This window comes from Stegostoma tigrinum, chromosome 2 (assembly GCF_030684315.1).
Source record: "Stegostoma tigrinum isolate sSteTig4 chromosome 2, sSteTig4.hap1, whole genome shotgun sequence".
NCBI classification, from domain to species: domain Eukaryota; kingdom Metazoa; phylum Chordata; class Chondrichthyes; order Orectolobiformes; family Stegostomatidae; genus Stegostoma; species Stegostoma tigrinum.
This window is the reverse complement of record NC_081355.1, coordinates 101,735,990-101,755,695: the sequence shown is the minus strand read 5'-3', so window position 1 is coordinate 101,755,695 and position 19,706 is coordinate 101,735,990. Positions and strand designations below refer to the sequence as shown.

Sequence of the window (19,706 nt, the reverse complement as noted above, 5' to 3'; positions counted from 1 at the left end):
TTATCATACTAATCAAATCATCTCTTACTCAAATAACATCTCAAAAATTGCTATTATATTAGCATTCTATTAGATTCTGATCAGTTTAGAGGAGGCCTTACCCTTCAGAGAATCATTCTCCTCACACATTTACAGGCACTGACTTTATTCCTTTCAGATCAGCTTGGTCCTTATCTATCTCCAACCAATTGAAGGTACTCTCCCTCTACCGCTCCATTAGTCCCAATTGGTGTGGAAGGATAATGTTAAATGGGTCAAAATACCCAGTCAGTGGAGCAAAGGTTATAATGGCAGCAAAGCTGCAGAATGCTGTAGATATTAGAAACCACAGGAAGTTCCAGACAGTCAAAACAAACAGGAAAATTCTGAGACACAGTCAGATTTAAAAAATATATACATGCTGATAGTCACGTAGCCAACACCTAAAAATTACTCTTAGCTTCTCCAAAAGTAAGGCTTTTGTAGCAGAGAGCAGAATGCCTTTAACTGCCAAAACCATACTTGGCTGATGACTGCTAAGCTTAAAAATAGATAACGTATTAGTAACTGGCATAAGATGATTGGTGTATTGTGTTGCTAAGGCTTATGATCAAGGTGTAACTGGACAATGAGGAAACATGACTTAATGTATAAAAATGCAACTTTAACTGCCTGTTTTAGACTCATCTTGCAGTGTTACTAGTAACATTGGCACAATTGGAAGAGATGTCCACACCACCTGATTGTTCTAGGATCTTGTTTGCTGCTCTTGTAATACTAGACTACAGGGATTACTAGTATTAGATAGTGATGAACCATTAATAAATTTTTAGCAGAGGCAGCACATATTTAAGTAAAAAAAGGTAATTTATTACGTAATAGTAAGATAAAAGGTTATATCAGTTTAAGACTTATTTCCCAACATTAACACTAGGTAAGAGGTATTGTTACCTCTAAGACATAGTAAGTAGATTTATGATACTTGGCAATAGGCTGTAGAACCGAATAACAACAAACTAGAAGAATAAATTAGAATCAACTAAGTCTACCTAAACATACTCATTTATTTCTCAGCAGACAAAACTATTTTAAAGCTTCCTAGTTAAGCTGTTCGGATTAACTCCCTTGTATAAAAAACACACACTTTTCTGTTCCAGTTCTGGCACACACATTCTCCTCTCTCAGTTTATCCCAGTTAATATGGACAATCTCTTCCACTGACATTCCAATGCAGTACTCAGATTCACTCCTCTCGACCAGCTTCTGCCACTTCTCATTCTCCTTCATTGCCATATATTTTCTTCTTCATCCAAATCCACCACATATTTTCCTATTGTTCTCCTCCTCCTTGCTACTTTCCACATACCTATTTACCATCCACTTATTTCCTTTAATGGTTGATACTTATTATTTGGTGAAGTTCCCTCCCTGTCCAGTGGCAAACCATGGGGTTCAGTCCTGGGTGCCTTGCTGTTTGGAGTGTATATTAATAATCTAGGCATGAATGAAAAATGTGTGATCAATAAGCTTACAGATCACATGAAAACTAGCAGTGTAATGACAGGTGAGGAGGAAAGCCTTAGACAATGGGATGATATAGATGGGCTGGTCAGATGAGCCGAACAGTAGCAAATGGAATTAATTTTGAAAAGTGTAAAGTGATACAATTTTAGGGGACTGACAAACATGGCAGTACATGTTGAATGCCAGGACGCTGGGAAGTGCAGAGGATCAGAGGGACCTTTATGTACATGTCCCTGGATCTTTAAAGACAGCGGGTCAGGTAGATAAGGTGGGTAAGAGACATTTGTGATACATGCAAGATGTAGCTGTATATTAGTTAGGCCACAGTTGCAATATTGCATGCAGTTCTAATTGTCACACTTTAGAAGGGATATAATTGCACAAGAGAGGATGCAGAAGAGATTTTCTAGGATGTTGTCTGGACTGGAGTGATTCAGCTATGAAGGGAGACTAGATAGCTGGAGAGACTTTCGTCGGGTAGAGGAGTCAGTAACCAGGAGATACGGCTCGAAGGCAAGATTTGTTTTCAACCAAAGGTATCTGCAGCTTGCTGTCTAAAAGGATGGTACAGTCAGGAACTCTCAAGACATTTATGAAGTATTTAGATGTGGTCTTGAAATTTGGGAAGGTGCATGAAGAGTCCAATGCAATAAAATTTCCCCAAGTAAATCCTTAGAAGGAACAGAAATTAAGGTTTATGGAAAGTTATGTAATGGTCATTTATTTCTCTGAGTAGAAGAATGTTAACTACTTCACAGCACCTTCCAAACCCATGATCTCTACCTGACCACAGCAGATGCATGGCACACCTCCATGTGCAAATGCTCCTCCAATATTCACCATCCTGACCTGCTTCTTTTGCTTTGGTTGTGACGCCTTCACAGACTAATATCCATATTCCAGTTGTTTTTTTTCTATCTTGAAGGTGGTTAACTATTCCATAATAACCAGATAATCTATTTTGTAATGTTAAGGGTTAAATATTAGCCTAGAAACCAGAGATAACTCACGGCTCTGCTTCAAAATAGTGCCAGGAGATCTCTTACACCGAATTGAACTCAGGCACTGGCCAAATCCAAACGGTGACACCTCCAACAAGGCTCAGCTTTGAAGCTATCTTTTAAAAGACAGTAAAATTCGGGTTTTGACAGAAATACTTGTTGACAGTAAAATGTCATTTGGTGCCCATTTGCATCCTGTCATCGTCCCTGTCGGCTCACAGTGAATTGCTGCCACACTGGGAGGGGATTATTCTATTCCAGTTTGACAGGGAAACCGCTGCACTCGGCTCGACCGTTGGTCGGGGACGCGACGCGCGGCCACGAGTTCCCGGGGCTGTGATTGGGCAGTAACGGGGAGGCTCGCCCCCGAAGTGGGCAGTAACGGGGAGGCTCGCCCCCGTAGTAGCGGTCCGGGCTTCGCTCGCTGGCGATGGCAAGTCGCTGAAGCGGTCACGCAGTTCCCACCAGCACCATGTTCCGGAGACCCAGGCCGAGCTCGGTGATCAGCTGTTTGATTCTCTTGTTGTTCGAGGTGAGGATTAGTGTCGGGACCCCAACCCTTCCCGGAGGGCGGAGAGATAATGAGAGGTCGAAGATCCTCAACTTTGAAATCCTGCGGCCGTTAACCGGTGTTTTCAGAGGGAGGCGGGGGTAGGTTGTCTGGGCTATTATCCCGGGGATGGGCTGCTCTTGTGTCCGGGCTGCGCTTTGGGGCCGGGGGTGCCGGAGAGAGTATTGCCCCGGGGGGGTGGGAGAAGAGGTGCCCGGGTATTGCTGCGGGGGTGGGAGCGGAAGTGCCCGGGTATTGCTGCGGGGGAAGAGGGGGCGGTGGGAGAGGAAGTGCCCGGGTATTGCAGTCGGGTGTGGGTAGAGGTGCCGGGTGTTGCTGTGGGGCAGGGCAGGGCAAGGCAGGGGGTGTGTGGGAAGGTGCCCAGGTAATAATCTGGGGAGATGTGGTGGTGTGCCCAGGTAATAATCTGGGGAAGGGGTTGGATGTGTCCGAGGTCTGCTTCAGGGAGTGATTGGGGAGAAGGGGAATGGCCTGGGTTGGTGGTGCCTATGTTGGTCTGGGTGTGCCTTGAGTCATTCTGAACTGACTCAGAGCAGTGCCATCTAAGCTGGCAGATCAGAGGGAAGGTGAATGACCGCTGACCACTTGCATTTGAACCTAAATCACTCAGCACTTTGCAGACCCTTGTACTTGACAAATTCCATTAGATGCCATTTCTTAATAGCCTCCTCCTCTATTTTCTGCATTCGGAATGCTGTTCTGTGAAGTCTGGTGGTTTGGAAAAAGAGTTGTAGGTTGTGATGCGTAAGTGACTAACTGTATTAGCCTTCATAGTCTGCAGGTTGAGTCAAAACTGCTTCTTTTTAAACAGTTCAAGTACTATCAATATATACATTCCTTGAAGTTTCTGGCTCAGAAGGGCAGTTTTATGTGGAAGCTTTGCATTCACCTTCATGCTCTAACTCTTTAAAAAGCTGCTTGGCTCTAGAAACTGTAAATTATATACACTGATCATAGGACAAGAGGTTAACCTAGAATTTACTCTTCAAACACACAACTCCACCCTCTTAAACCATGACTACAAAGTAAGTATTTAACATCCTGTGTAATTGCATTAGGCCTCTGGTTGGACAGAAACTTTTCTTATCTGTTCCTTCTGAAAGTTGGCCCCTTCTCATATCTAGAAAGATGTTTTTAGGGATGGATAATGGGAAATGCAGATGCTGGAGAATCCAAGATAATAAAGTGTGAAACTGGATGAACACAGCAGGCCAAGCAGCATCTCAGGAGCACAAAAGCTGACGTTGAGATGCTGCTTAGCCTGCTGTGTTCATCTAGCTTCACACTTTATTATCTTGTTTCTAGGGAGGTCCTTGGATGTATGGTTGTCAAGTTTTTGTTCATTTCCTTCTTTATAACATGCCTCAAAACTCACCTCTTATGACCAAACTGTTGGTCATATCTTGATGTCTGCTTACAAGGTTCGTTGTCGTATTTTGTTTTGATATGCTGTTGTGGAGTGTCTATATATTACATTAGGCTATACCATATCTATACAAGTTTTTTTTTGCCACTACTGTGATTGGAATTAATTGTTAAAAACATATTGTGAATTGAATCTTCTGGCTTCCTGGTTGTTATGGATCAGATAATTGTTTTAATCCCGTGAACATGAGGTAAATTTCAACCTTTTTTTTCTAAATGGATAACTAAATTTTTTTTTAGAAGTCTCATTTTGAGGATGCCTCAGAAGACAAAATACGCTGATGCAGCTGATGCCTAAGACCTATAGTTCCCCTGTGGCGAGCTGTGTTAGCAAACAGAAAATCATCATGATTCATGCTTTTGGATAGTATTCAGTGACACCTACTGCAAGTATGCAAGACCAAACTACCAACAATGTACTCCCATAAGCAGGTTTTTGGGAACGTCATAGTTATAATGGCCTCTTGTTTGAGATAGAGTTTTCACAATGTTGCTGCTGTCCGTCTTCCAGGTGGCAGAGAAGGATACTATTTAAGTCACCTTGGTGAATTTCAAGAGATCATCTTGAGGATCATGTATGTCTATCCGTACCCAAGTCATGGTAGGGAATGGATATTGAATAAATTTGCAGGTTCTCTGTTCTGCTTTGATGTGTATTGTGTTTTACTGCTCATGCTCTGGCCAAGTTTGTGATCATTCTGACTCATCTTTGAATTGTAGAAGTGAGGAATTAAGCTACTAGCCTTTGTTTTTTTTGAGTTACAGTGGTTCCTAGATTCTGGTCATAAATTACCTCTGAATGCATTTGGAATTTACAGTATTGGTGCCGTCAAAGTTTGGGGGAAGTGAATGAGTTTTCTATTGTTCAAGATCTTGCATGCTTTGACTGCTACATGCCATTTGTCTGCCCAAGTTAGCTATTACTCTTGAATTATATCAGAGCTTAAAGAGTTAAATTACAGAGACAGATTGAATAGCTTTGACTGTATTCCCTTGAATTTTGAGTGATAATCTAATCTGAGGTCCTTTAAAGTTTTAAAATTTGATAGGATAAATTCAGAGAAGCTAATTTAGATTAGAAACAGTGTGGAAACAGGCCCTTCGGCCCAACAAGTCCACACCGTCCCTTGGAGCATCCCACCCAGACCCATCCCCCCCCCCCCCCCCCCACCAATAACCCACACACCCCTGAACACTATGGGCAATTTACCATGGCCGATCCACCTAGCATGCGCATCTTTGGACTGCGGGAGGAAACCGGAGAACCCGGAGGAAACCCACGCAGACACAGGGAGAATGTGCAAACTCTGCACTGACAGTCGTGCGAGGCTGGAATCGAACCCAGATTCCTGGCGCTGTGAGGCTGCAATGCTACCCACTGAGCCACCGCACCACCCTGAGTTCAAGTGACTCTTTGTAATCTCTTGTTATCATTTAACACTAGGACTCAAGATATTACTTTGGTAAACTTATACTATATTCCCTCCAAGATCCGGAAACGTGTTCAGAACTGGACACGGTATACCAAGTGTGGTCAAATTCAGGCTTTGTATCGCTCTAGCGTAATGTCTACCAACTTTTATCAGCTAGGTAGAAACCAGCATTGTATTGACCATTTAAAAATTATTTTCAGTATTTGACCGCAATGTTTTAAAAATCTGTAGTCCGCTTAAACATCATAGAACCTCAAACCAAGTTTCTTCAGATATCCACTGCTTCCGGCTTTTCATCATTTGAAGAAATGAGTATCAGTTTTAGGTCCAAAGTGGACCTATTTGACTATAAGGAAATCCAGTACTTAAAACTATTAATTTCTTGGCAATTCTGCTTCCATCTACAAGACTAATAAATATTTCCACTTTCGACTCATCTGTAAACTGGAATAGATAGGTTTCTCCCATCATTCAAGCTTTTAATAACAATGGCAAACCCTTGAGGCCTCATCACATTCTTAGGCAATACCACTTGTCACAGTCTACCAATTAAAGTACATGCTCAGAATCTCAAGTCTCCTGTCATTCAGCTATTTTCTTACTGGTTCAATAATTTTCTTTTACTTCTATGAACTTTGATTTTATCTGAGTTTATCAGGGACTTTATCAAGTGCCTTCTGGAAGTCCATATTGGTACAACCACAGACATTGATCTAAGATAACAAAGTGTGAAGCTGGATGAACACAGCAGGCCAAGCAGCATTTTAGGAGCACAAAAGCTGACATTTTGGGCCTACGCCCTTCATCAGAGAGGGGGATGGGAGAGGGTTCTGGAATAAATAGGAAGAAAGGGGGAGGCGGACCGAAGATGGAGAAAAAAAAATAGATGGAGAGGAGAGTATAGGTGGGGAGGTAGGGAGGAGATAGGTCAGTCCAGGGAAGACGGACAGGTCAAGGAGGCGGGATGAGGTTAGTGGGTAGGAAATGGAGGTGTGGCTTGAGGTGGGAGGAAGGGATGGATGAGAGGAAGAACAAGTTAGGGAGGCGGGAACAGGCTGGGATGGTTTTGGAATGCAGTGGGGGGGAGGGGACGAGCTGGGCTGGTTTTGGGATGCAGTGGGGGAAGGGGGGATTTTGAAGCTTGTGAAGTCCACATTGATACCATTGGGCTGCAGGGTTCCCAAGCGGAATATGAGTTGCTGATCCTGCAACCTTCGGGTGGCATCATTGTGGCAGTGCAGGAGGCCCATGATGGACATGTCGTCTGAGGAATGGGAGGGGGAGTTAAAATGGTTTGCAACTGGGAGGTGCAGTTGTTTATTGCGAACTGAGCAGAGGTGTTCTGCAAAGGGGTCCCTAAGCCTCCGCTTGGTTTCCCCAATGTAGAGGAAGCCACACCGGGTACATTGGATACAGTATACCACGTTAGCAGATGTGCAGGTGAACATCTGCTTAATATGGAAAGTCATCTTCGGACCTGGGATGTGGGTGAGGGAGGAGGTGTGGGGGCAAGTGTAGTTTGTTCAGTAGTTTAGCCATTTATTTGTTTAAAAATGTCAGTTTAGTCAAATCCATGCTGACTGTCACTGATCTGCTGAAAATTTTCAACCTATTTATTCAATCTAAAATGGTCTGTCAACTGTCAGTAACAAACCGCAACAGCAATGTTCAGCTAACTCCACTCACAGGAAGTGGAATCACATGCAGGCCAGGCCAGGGACAGTATATTTCTTTCCCCAGAGAAAATTGGACTGGTTGGGTTTTTACAACACTTAAAGCCATTAGACTAGCCATTTATTCCAGAGTTTTATTAAAATCCATGTCTACAGTACACTGACCTAAGGTTCTGGATTGCTAGTCCTGTTACATTACCACCACACCACTGTCTCTTGCCTTCTCACTAACCTCTCTTGTATAGAATAGGATGAACTTTTTCAATTTAACTGGAATGGTTCCCAAATTGGGAGAACTTTGGAAGATTATAGTCAGGACATGTGCAAAGTTCTTTTCTACTTCCTTTAAAATACTGATCCTTGGGATCTGTCCCTCATTAGTGCCGTTATTTTTCTCACTATCGCTATTTTAATTATGTTGATTTTGCTTGATTCCCAAACCTGATTTAATGCAAGGGATCCTTGGGATGTGTGCATTTTATTCTCCTCTTCTACTGCTTGTATTGAAACAAAGTAATTATTCAATGTGTGCCTATCTTTATTTTTAATATCACCATTATCAGTTTTCAAAGGGTCTGCGCTGCTTCTAACAGAGCTTTTCTAACCAGACAGAATGTTCACCTCGAGGGCTCTTGTGGCGCAGTGGTAATGTCTCTTCCTCTGAACCAAGAGGCCCTGGTTTAAGTCCTGCTCCAGAGGTGTGTCATAGCATCTGAGATGCATCACAACATCTCTGAATGCATTTGGAATTTACAGTATCGGTGCCATCGAAGTTTGGAGGAAGTGAATGAGTTTTCTATTGTTCAAGATCTTGCATGCTTTGACTGCTACCTGCCATTTGTCTGCCCAAGTTAGCTATTACTCTTGAATTATTATCAGAGCTTAAAGAGTTAAATTACAGAGACAGATTGAATAGCTTTGACTGTATTCCCTTGAATTTTGAGTGATAATCTAATCTGAGGTCCTTAAAGTTTTAAGATTTGATAGGATAAATTCAGAAAGCTAATTGTTCTGTGTAGAGTGTGGTATTCAAGAATGAGGGGACAGCATCCTTAAATTACAGTTAGGCCATTTAGGAGCGAAGTTAGAACGTTTTTTTTATTAAGCAAATAAGAATTTGAGGCTCCCTCCACAAAGGGCTGCTGATTCTAGAACAGTTGTCAGGATTAAGATAGATTTTTGAGAGATGAGAATCTGGATGGATATAGAGCAAAGCCAGAAAAAATGAATTGCAGCATTGTATGATGGGCTAAAAGTCTACTTCTGTTCCATCTGTTCCCAGTACTGCTCTTTGCTGGTGTGGTCTGTTTCATTATGGTCAGAACCTTGAATGGAATTCAACACCTAAAGTCATCAATGAACAATCCCAACCACACAACAGCTATCATAAAAACCATCTGAAGGTTTGGGGCTTAGTTGGAAACTCCTGCAAAAATGATCAGGCTGTAATTTTTGACTTCCAATATCAATAACCCTTCTTTGTGAGTTGTGATCTCAATGGTTGAAATGTGTTGCTGGAGATCTCCAGTGACCTTAATTTCCCTTCAGTTCCTTGCTGGCTGTCTGCCCTGATGGAACGTTGTCTTGGTTACATACCTTTCCTGAGAGATTTGAGTCTTGTCTTCGTACCTAAATCAATAATATGATGAGATTTGTAGCCAAGTGCTACTACTAGAAGCCAAACTGAGCACTGGAGAGCAGTTTTCTTTTCATAAGTTTGTGTTACTAAAGACAGTTTATGACTGCTTCCATCATTTTGCTGTTTGGGGAAAAGACCTATTTGATCTTGTTAGGTTTTAATTATTTTGTGTATCTGGACTGTCTTCCACATTGTGCTATGACATCAGTATCTAGCCAACAATTGAAACAAGTTATTGCTCAGTCTTCAGGGCCCACATCCTTCACTGTCTACTGTATTCATCTACTTAATGTCACAAAGTAAACCCAAGTTGACTTAGTGATGTCATTTGTGATGGACCTCTTTGAAAAAGCTGTGTTGGATCAGCTGTCTCATGCTTTTGTTGGTAGATGTAAGATCATTAATTCAAGCATTGATCAAGCCTGATGATCTGCCCAAAATGTTAAAATGATCTGAGCTGCCCAGTGAATTGCTGGGGTACAGTGACGGCTAAGAGCCCAAAAACACTAGTCCCAACTGTACTGGCAGTGAAAAAATTATAGTTGGCTTCAATATCTGTGAGGTCAGGAAATAGTTTCCTGCTTTTGACAGCATGTCTATCTAACAATTCTTGATGCAAGTGCATGTGATGTCCACATTACAGCTGTTCACTATCTGAACCCTCAAATTGAAAAGTGGAATCTTCCCAATAATAAATTAGTCTTTAAAGGATCCAGAAGGTAGGGTAGATGATAGATAGAAAGTTCCACTGTAATTTTTATAATACAGTTTCAGTCTAGTTTTAGAGTAAAGAATAGAAATACAAGGAGCAAATATGCACTAAAGTAACTTCAAGATCATGTGTTCAAGCATTGCCACTTGAAATATATATCAAAGTCAGCATTGATTTACAGTAGGTAAATTGTGTTTGACCAAATTGGAATTCTTTGAAGGACGGAGAGGCGTCAAGAGGACAATTTTGTTAAACTGTTTGTACAGACTTTAAGGGCTTGATGAAATGCCACATAATTAACAAGATTAAAGGATTTGGATTAAAAGCAGTCTGGCAGTTGAGGTACTAAATCGGGGAACAGAAAACAGTGAACAGTGGTGGTAAAACTTTGCCTTGCAGTCTGTCAATGTGCAATGATGTCTCCCAAGGATCACTTTGGAGCTACTACTTTTTAACGTAAATGACCTGGACTTATGCAGATTAAAAACTGTGAGGATTGTGGAGGATATGCATACAATGGTAAAATAGGCAGATAGGTGCATGACAAATAACTCAGATCAGTAATGCACAGTTTGAAAATATAGTGTAACAGTGCAGTAACTTTCCAAAGGGAATTTGATTATTTAGAGCAGGAAAATTTGTAGGGATGTGTATAATGCTTTTAGAAAGCTGATCCAGCCATTCTGTGCTGTGTTTCTATGAAGCCATACAAGGAAAGTGATAAGGAAAATTTTATAACTTTGGCGCTTAATAATGAGTTGTGTATTGGAAATACCAAGCAGGTGTGACAGTAAATGTGGAAAAAAAATACTGGGTTAATGTTTTGAGTCAGATGCCTTCTTCAGACTTGAAATGCCAGTTTCAAATAAGTCATGTTCTACTCAGTTTGAAATGTAAGCTCCGTTTTTCACTTCTCATAGATATTGCCAACCTGCTGAGTTTCTTTAACGTACTTTTAGTTTTGTTTTTCCAGCATCAGTTATTTTACTTTTATTATTATCACATTGCCTTTTTTCATAGCTTGTAATTCATTGGAATTGCATTAAGTAAATGAAACATGAACAACACTGTTCCTAGTAGAATGAGCTTGCTGTTTTCTACTGAACTTGGAAAATTTTTGGGAACAGTTTGCTATATATTTTCTGCTTCTGAGCTTACCATGCAAGCCATACCTGATGCGAGTGCATAAAAATAATTTTGGCTCAACTTGGCTGAAAACCAAGGGATGTGCCTGCTTTTGTGCATTCCAGGTCTGCAAGTCTCCACATGCTTACTGAGTTAATATTCTGGAGCATTCTTGGGTTATGGGAAATTGGTTTTGACACTCTAGTACTTTTCTCTATGCATTTTATAAGATGTTGCGTTTCTTGCAGCAGTGTGAAACAGTCCTTGCATCATATTTGATGCTGCACTTGAGATTTCCTCTGTGTTGTTGCAAAATCATAAAAATGCCATGTTAGTGTGCAGTTTTGTTAACGGATATTAGGACAGTTATATTCAGCAATTTTTCCTCATGGTTTTGACTCAAAAATGCAAAAGCAAAATTTGGAAGTAATTTTATCTACTTAACTTTTAAGTTCTGAAGTTTGCATTATAATATATTAGTTTAAAACATGTGAATTGAAGGTTGCACTTCTATCAGCAGAAATAAATATAGTACGCAAACCTAGGCTTTACATTCTCTAATTTAGAAAATGGTTTGTGTGGGTACATAACTGCAGTGTTTCTTGAACCATTTGCAAAAACACCAGATATTTTTGCTTGAGATAGTAGGAACTGCAGATGCTGGAGAATCTGAGGTAATAAGGTGTAGAGCTGGATGAACACAGCAGGCCCAGCAGCATCAGAGGAGCAGGAAGGCTGACATTTCGGGCCTCGACCATTTCAGTTTTTTATGCTGTCTAGAACACAAAAAGAATCAAACTAAACTGTCTATCTCCAGTTATGAATGTCCTTCCCATCTATTTTGATTTTAGCCTCTGTTTCCTGCTTCAAATTTCCCAGCCGCCTAAATTATTAATGCTGCTTTATGATCAGCGATTGTCAGGCAAGGATGACCGCACTTTCATTTATCCCTCTTCCAATTTCAACTCCATCTTCAGCTGTGTGCCCTAATGAAAATTATACGTTGGTATCAAATAAATTGCTGTCAGCTTCTGAGACTGAAACTTGAACTACACGTATTTGTAGCTAACAACTTCATTGTAATACTAATGATGAGCAAGTTGCTGGGATGAATAATGTGCAAGAAGGTGGAAAATAATCGATACCTGGATTTGAATTGCATGATTGTAATTTGAAGCATTCAGATGTTGTCTTTATGTGAGATGAGATTGAACTTTTAATCAACTTGCTCTAGTTTGTCGTTTACACTATAGTATTTCAACTGTACACAGATGGTGAAGTTGTTTATCTTTCATTTTCAGTAGCTGGGATTTGCTGCGTGACGTTTGAAGACAGAAACCAAGTCTTGCAATCTGTCTGAAAGTTCTGTTCACTTGCATGTTATAACTCCAGCTCCCTATGGCAGTATTTAACAAACTTGCTTAAAAAGTTGTATTCAGTCTTGTCAGTTTTACTATCATTTGCAGTTATGGTGTTATAAGGCTGTATTTGCATAGTGAAAATTTTATTTGTAATGCTTGTGATTGAAGTGGAGATTGTGTAAACATACAGTATTTGGTGTGTGGTTCTGACATTTCAACAGAATAATGAGAGTCACTACTGCCAATAGAATAACAGCGAAGTGTGGCAGAGAGGTGATTTATTGATGCGCCCAGCCTCCTTGTCCATGAACGTATGAGTATGCCATGTATACACTTAAATATCAGGACAATGCATAACTCCCAAATATGTTAGGGAACTGTACATGCAAATTGAATATTAGCCATAGAGTAATATAACAGTGAAGGCCCTTTTGCCCCCAATGTCTGTGCCAATCAACAAACAGAAGACTGCACAAGTCTCATTTACCTGCACTTAGTCCATTTCCTACTATGCCCCAGCTTTTCAAGTTTGCATCCAGATGTTTCTTAAATGTTACGAGAATTCTGAGATGGTGCGTTCTATATATCTAACACCCTCTTGGTGAAATATGTTTTGCTGTGATCTCCTCTAAACCACTTGCTCCTCCCCTTAAATTTATGCTGTCTGGTCTTAGACATGTCTGCCATAGGAAAGAGATTCCCATGATCTACTCTCATAATCTCCAGATTCAACTAGATATCCCCTCAGCCTCCTCTGCTCCAAGGGAAACAAACCCTGTCTATCTAGCCTTTGCTCATAACTGAGACTTTTCGTACTGGGCAACATCCTGGAGAATCCCCTCTGCACCCTCTCCAGTGTAGTCACATCCTTCAAATAGTGTGGTGGCCAGAACTGAACACAGTATTCCATCTGTAGCCTAGCCAATATTTTATAAAATTATAACAAGATTTCTCTGCTCCAGTTTGTTCTATGCTCTGGCTATGAAGGCAAGCATCTCATATGCTGCCTTTACCACTACTGGTACAGACTCCTTCAGGGACGTATGGACTTGTACACCAAAGTTCCTTTGTTCCTTAGTTGGAGCAGTTCCTCATGTTGCAGCATTTCAACTCACTGCACCTATTACCAGCAAGGAAGCATCTTCCGAATGAGGAAAAACCTGACAAATAAACATGCATGCAGAAGAGAGATGGGGAGAGATTCTGCCACAGAGCGGATAGCAAAAATGTCATGTGGAATAAAATTCATGCCAGATTAGTTGAGATGGCAGTGCAAAGCAATTTTCTGCAATTAAAATCAAGAGAAATATTTATATGGACTTTGCTTCTGAGGCAAGATAACAGAATGGTTATTTAATCTGTTTAATGTAATTTCCAAGTATTCATCAGAAGGGTGATTTTTTTAAGTAGAGTTTTTTCAAAGTTCGGTAGCTTGAGTGGTTTGCTTCAACTTAGAACTTTACAACTTGTTACTTTCAGTACCTTTCTGGCACTTTGGGAGGTTCTGTGAATTCATGGTAAACTGTCATTGTTTCCAAATGCATATTCTCAATGAAACAATCTGAGCATTCCTTTGATTTCTGACAACCGAACCATTGATGCTTACTGTCAAATGGACTTCAAAACGGGCCGCATTCATCCCATCATTATTCTAAATTTAAATACCGTTCAAAACATAACTCTTATGAAACTCAGGATGATTTAGAATCAACAGAACAGGCTTTACTAGTGCTGGATTTAAGAAACTCCCTGAAAACTGATTGGAGAATGTCATTTGAAGCTATACTGTAAAATGGAGATACTGGAACCCATTTAAAGTCGGTAAATATTGAGACTGTTTGCTGAAAGCTTTGTAATTTGGTGGATGGTATGATGTCAACACATCTTCCTCTAATTTAGTGAATAAATTGTCTACAAAAGGAAAAAGGCAGTCAGTATTGTTTTTGGTGATTTTTAATGTAATGAAACTTTAAAAGTTACATAGGACCATATAAATTAGGATTAGAAGTAGGCTGACTACCTTCACCTGAAATGTGCATTGATCACAATCTCCACTGCCATCTGAAGCAGAGTTCCAGAGTTGTGTAAACCTCTGAAAGAAAAAGATTTTCACTTGTCACTCATCCAAAAGAGTGTACCTAATATACTGTTGAAACAGTATATCCTAGTCTGAGAGATAATAGGAACTGCAGATGCTGAAGAATCCGAGATAACAAGGTGTTAAGATGCTGCTTGGCCTGCTGTGTTCATCCAGCTCCACACCTTATCTCCTAGTCTGAACTCCCCCAAAAGAGTAATTGGCCTTTGCATACCTTGTCAAGACTATTCAGGATCTAGATTGGATCCTCAGTCAAATCATCCCTCACTCTTCTGAGATTGACCCTGTCCAATTTTTCCTCATCAAAAACAACCTGCTCATTCTAGGAATCAATCTAGTATATCTCCTCTGAGTCGTCTTACATACATTTACATCCTTCCTTAAATAAGGAGGCCAAAACTGTACTCAATATTTGTAGTTTGTATCAACAATGCCTATGTAACTAAGTGTAACTTGTTTTTTGCTTTTATATTCAGTTCCTCTTATCGTAAAGTCGGACATAGCAATAGCCTTCTTGATTATGTGCTGCCCCTGAATGTTACCCTGTTGTGATTCATGCTGTGGAGCACCTAGACTTCTGTGTGCCTTGGAATTGCTGCAGTCATTCTCTATTTAAGTCAAGTCCTTTTTTTAAAAATTCTTCCTTCCAAAGGGAACAATTCTGTTTGTTCCCCACAATATACTTCAACCAGATTTTTGTCCACTCACTCAATAAAAATGCAGACCAACATAGATTGTCATCTACACAACATACTTTTCCACTTATCATTGTGTTATCTACAAAATTAACCACCAAACCTTGATTCCTTTGTCTAAGTCATAAATGTGATCGATATAAAGTTGAAGGCCCAGTAAAGATGCTGGCAGAACACCATTTGTCAGTCCTGTCAATCTGAAAATGACTAATTTATATATAATTTTTCTGCCAGTCAGCTAATCTTTTGTCCAGGCCTGTATGTTACCCCATCCTTTGTACGATAACCTTTTAATGTGAAACTTTGTCAGATGTCTTTGGAAATACAAGTACAGTACATCAATTGATTTTTTTTTATCCACAGTGCATGTTACTCCTTCAAAGAACTCAATAAATTGTTTAAATGAGATTCCCTTTTCCCAAAACCATGTTGACTCTTCCTGATTACTTGCGTTTTTCCAACTGCCCAGTTATAACTGACTCTAACACTTTTCCCATGACAAACATTGAGATAACTGGACTACAGTTTTCCTGTTATTTCTTCCCCTTTCGTGGTAGATAAATGTGTTATATTTGCTGCTTTTCCAGTCTAATTGAGCTTTTCCAGAACATTTTGGAAAATGACCAGTAATGCATCTAATAGTTCATTAGAGATAGTAACAACTGCAGATTCTAGAGCCAGAGATAAGTGTGGAGCTGTTGGAGCACAGCAGGCCAGGCAGCATCAGAGGAGCAAGAAAATTGACATTTTGGTTGGGACCCTTCTTCAGAAATGGGGGAGGGGGAAGGGATCTCAGAAATAAATAGAAGGAAGATGGGTGGGGCTGGGGAAGGCAAATGGGTTGGTGATGGGTGCATGCAGGTAGGCAGTGGTGGGGATTGGTCAGTGAGTTGGGAGACAAGATGGACAGGTTGTGTCAGGTTAATGAGGCGTTGAAATGGTTCGCGACTGGAAGGTGGTGTTGTTTGTCATGAGCAGAGCACGTGAGCTCTCAAGCGGTCTCCAAGCCTCCACTTGGTCTCACCAGTGTAGCAGAGGCCACATCAGAACCACCGGATGCAATAGACCACATTTCCAGATATGCAGGTGAACCTCTCTCTGATATGAAGACCGCTTTCTAGAGCACCTGCATTCTGTTCATGACAAACAGAATTGTGTTCCAGTCGCGAACCATTTCAACTCCCCCTTCCACTCCCTGGGTGACATGTCCATCCTGGGCTGCCTCCAGTGTCACAGTGACACCACCCGGAAACTGGAAGAGCAACACCTCATAGTCTGCCTTGGGAGCCTACAGCCCAATGGTCTCAATGTGTACTTTACCAGTTTCAAAATCTCCCCACTCCAGCATCATCCTATGACCAACCCTCCTCTCATCCCTGCCTCCCTGACCTGACACAACCTGTCCATCTTCTCTCCCACCACTGACTACCTGCAGTCACCTATCACCATCCCACCTACCTTCCCTTGCCCCACCCTTCCTTCCTGTCTTTATTTTGGAGCTCCCTTCCCCCTCCCCCAAAGATGAAGTCTTGCAAGACCCAGAGACTTAGCAACCCGCAATTTATTAAGTACCACTTCCTTGGTGAATATAATTTCACTAAGTTCCTCTCTTATGTCTATTGCTGGAATGTATTCTGTAATGAAGTCAGAAGCTATTTCTTCATTATCTACTATTAACCTCATTTCCCCTTTAGAGGGCCAACATTCTCTTTATTCTTTTTAAATACCTGTTGAAACACTTGTTATCTCACATTTCTTGCTAACTTTCTCTCAAGTTCAAATTTATTTGCCCTGATTAACCTTTTAATTGTTCTCTGCCATTCTCTGTATTCTGACCAGTCTTCTGACCTGTCATTCACCTTTGTGCATTTGTATGCTTTTTAACGAAGTTTGATGCCCTCCTGATTTCTTAAGTTAACTATGAATGGTACGTCCACCCCTTGGAATTTTTCTCTGCAGTAGGAATGTATTTATTTTGGGCACCTTGAAATACCCTTTTAAATGACATTCCCTGTTGCCCATTGATATATTTGCTAGCTTAGCTTTTCTGCCCAAACAGTTGCATTGACTTGATGTAAGATACCAGTCTTTAACACAATTTTTAACCCTTTCAAACTACATGCAAAATTCAATATATTATGGCTGCTACCTGGACTTGCCTTTATAATTAATCTGTCCCAATACAAAATACCAAGTCTGTTATACCCTGTTCTCTGTTTGGTTCAAGAGTGTGTTGCTGTAAGAAACTATCCCAGTAGCATATCTTTGTCTAGACAAGTATTACTGATCTGATTTTTCCAGTTTCATTTTCAAGAAGTCAGCCATAATTAATACTGTTCCCTTATCACAAGCCCCCGATATTTCGTGTATATTTTGTTTTACATTATAGTTACTATCAGGGGGTCTATAGATCACTCCTGAGTGACTTGTTTCTTCCACTACTCGTCAACTATATCTTGATTTCTCTGAACCAAAGTAGTTTCTTAATTATTGCACCAATACTATATTTGATTAGCAGTGTTATTCTTCTGCCATTACTTAGCTTCCCTATTCTTTTTGAATGCCATATATGCCTCAGTGCTCAGAACCCAGTTGATGGCAAGTCTTCATAATGACCATCAGATCAATTTATTTACTTCAGTGTGTGCAGGTTCGATTCATTTACTTTGTATCCGAATGTGCATAACATTCATATCAGAGTCTTTTTTGTTTTATTGTTACTTCTGTAGCATTTAGCCTTGACTTATATGCTTTGATTTTTCTTTCCTCCACTCTGTCCCTTCCTGAGAGATTTTTCATTTGCTATCTTGCCTTGACTCTTTCCCTTGATTTGTTACATTTACCCAAATTATCACTACCAGCCCCTCCCCACTCCTGTATTTCCCTGTTTATGCAGCTCATGACCCCTGCTGTGAAGAACAGCATCATTTCTCCTTGCAGCCCTGTCTCTTAATATGCCTACATTCCTTCTTGCTCCCCTCTCTTGAATGCTGGCTTGTACTACGGTGCCATAACCACTTAATGAACTGCACCCTTCAGTCCTATCTAAGACTGCTGAGAAAACTTCAGACCTGTTGGACAATTGCAAAGGCTGAGGCTCCCACTCTTTGTGTCCCCTAACCTGTCTCACTTGCAGCCACAGTCTCCTGGTCCATTACCATTGATTAAATCAGAAGACTCAATTCTAAGGGGTGTGACCCCTCCTGGAATAAAGTCTAGCTAAATTTCCCCCTCACTAGTTTGCAGTTCAGTCTCCAGCTCAATAACTACCGGAGTAAGATTGGCCAAAGGGATTTGAAGGGGAGATTGTTTCTTATGGTCTAACTTTGAGCCAAAGTACTTGAAATCACAAGCACTCACTGTAGATGTGTTTTTCCTCAATCACATTTGCATCTAGAAACGTTCTGCAACTGCTGAACGTCACCTGTATTGTCATCTCTAATATGTTAATTAAATTAGTAATTATAACTTTATTTATAATTAAAACAATTAACACTTCTCAGTAAATGTTAGCACTGCCAATCAACTTCACAGTACTGATAAAACAGTACAAGACTTACAGTGGTGATAAAAATTAAAGTTTCCAATAATACTGATTTACTTGCACCTCCAGTACAAAACTGGAAATAAAATGCTGAAGCCTGAGAGAAAAAGAAGTTTAAAAAAGAATTGCCTGTTCCCCATCATTTACCAAAATTCTCATTCAGCAGACAAAATACAGTAGGGGATGCAAATGCCTGGTGGAATTATAGCTGGACTGTTAATCCAGAGACATGGATAACGTTCTGTGGACCTGAGTTTGAATCCCGCCATGGCAGATTGTGAAATTTGAACGCAGTAAATATCTAGAATTGAGAATAATGACCATGAAGCCAGTGTCAATTGTTGAAAAAATCTATTTGTTTCGCTGATGGGAAGGAAATTGCCATCCTTACCTGGTCTGGCGTAGATGTGACTCCAGACCCACCGTGTGTTTGACTCTTAACTGTCCTCGAGGCAATTAAGGATGGACAATAAATGTTTCTCATGAATGAATTTTAAAAAGACAGGTTTTATTTAAAACACCTCTTTCCCAATGCAGTAAATTCCCACTTGGGACCAAATTCCAAGATGTACTCACACAGCAGCTGTCTCGCTCAAGTGATCTCTCCCTGACACTGTCTGCACTGCTTTACTGATTGATTGACTGTATGTTTTAAAATTCCTTTTCTTTCTCAAGATGTGATGTATCACTCACTAGCAGAGCTTCCTCCTGAAGTAATCAATATTCTGGCAAGTATTTCAGATGATTTGAGGGGTAACTGCCACTGTCAGCAGTTACTTGTTTAGGCTATTTTAACTTAAAAGTGTGTTAGTTCTAGGTCTGATCTGATTCCTTTTATAAAATTGAACTTTGAAAGTGTTTTCCTAGTTGAATTCCCAATTTGGCTGAAATTTCAAGGTGTACTCATTCAGCTTCTTGTCTTACTT

The 19,706-nt window shown here is 40.5% G+C and overlaps 1 protein-coding gene across 1 annotated transcript in view; it reads left to right on the top strand.

Annotated features, from left to right (window-relative positions):
* Positions 1–2,782: 2,782 nt before the first annotated feature.
* Positions 2,783–19,706, top strand: part of vopp1b (VOPP1 WW domain binding protein b) — a 71,862-nt gene continuing 54,938 nt past the window's right edge. The window contains exon 1 of the mRNA XM_048551577.2: positions 2,783–3,036. Within this exon, the coding sequence (XP_048407534.1) occupies positions 2,977–3,036 (60 nt within the window). The 5' untranslated portion in view covers positions 2,783–2,976. The remainder of the gene's footprint in view (positions 3,037–19,706) is intronic.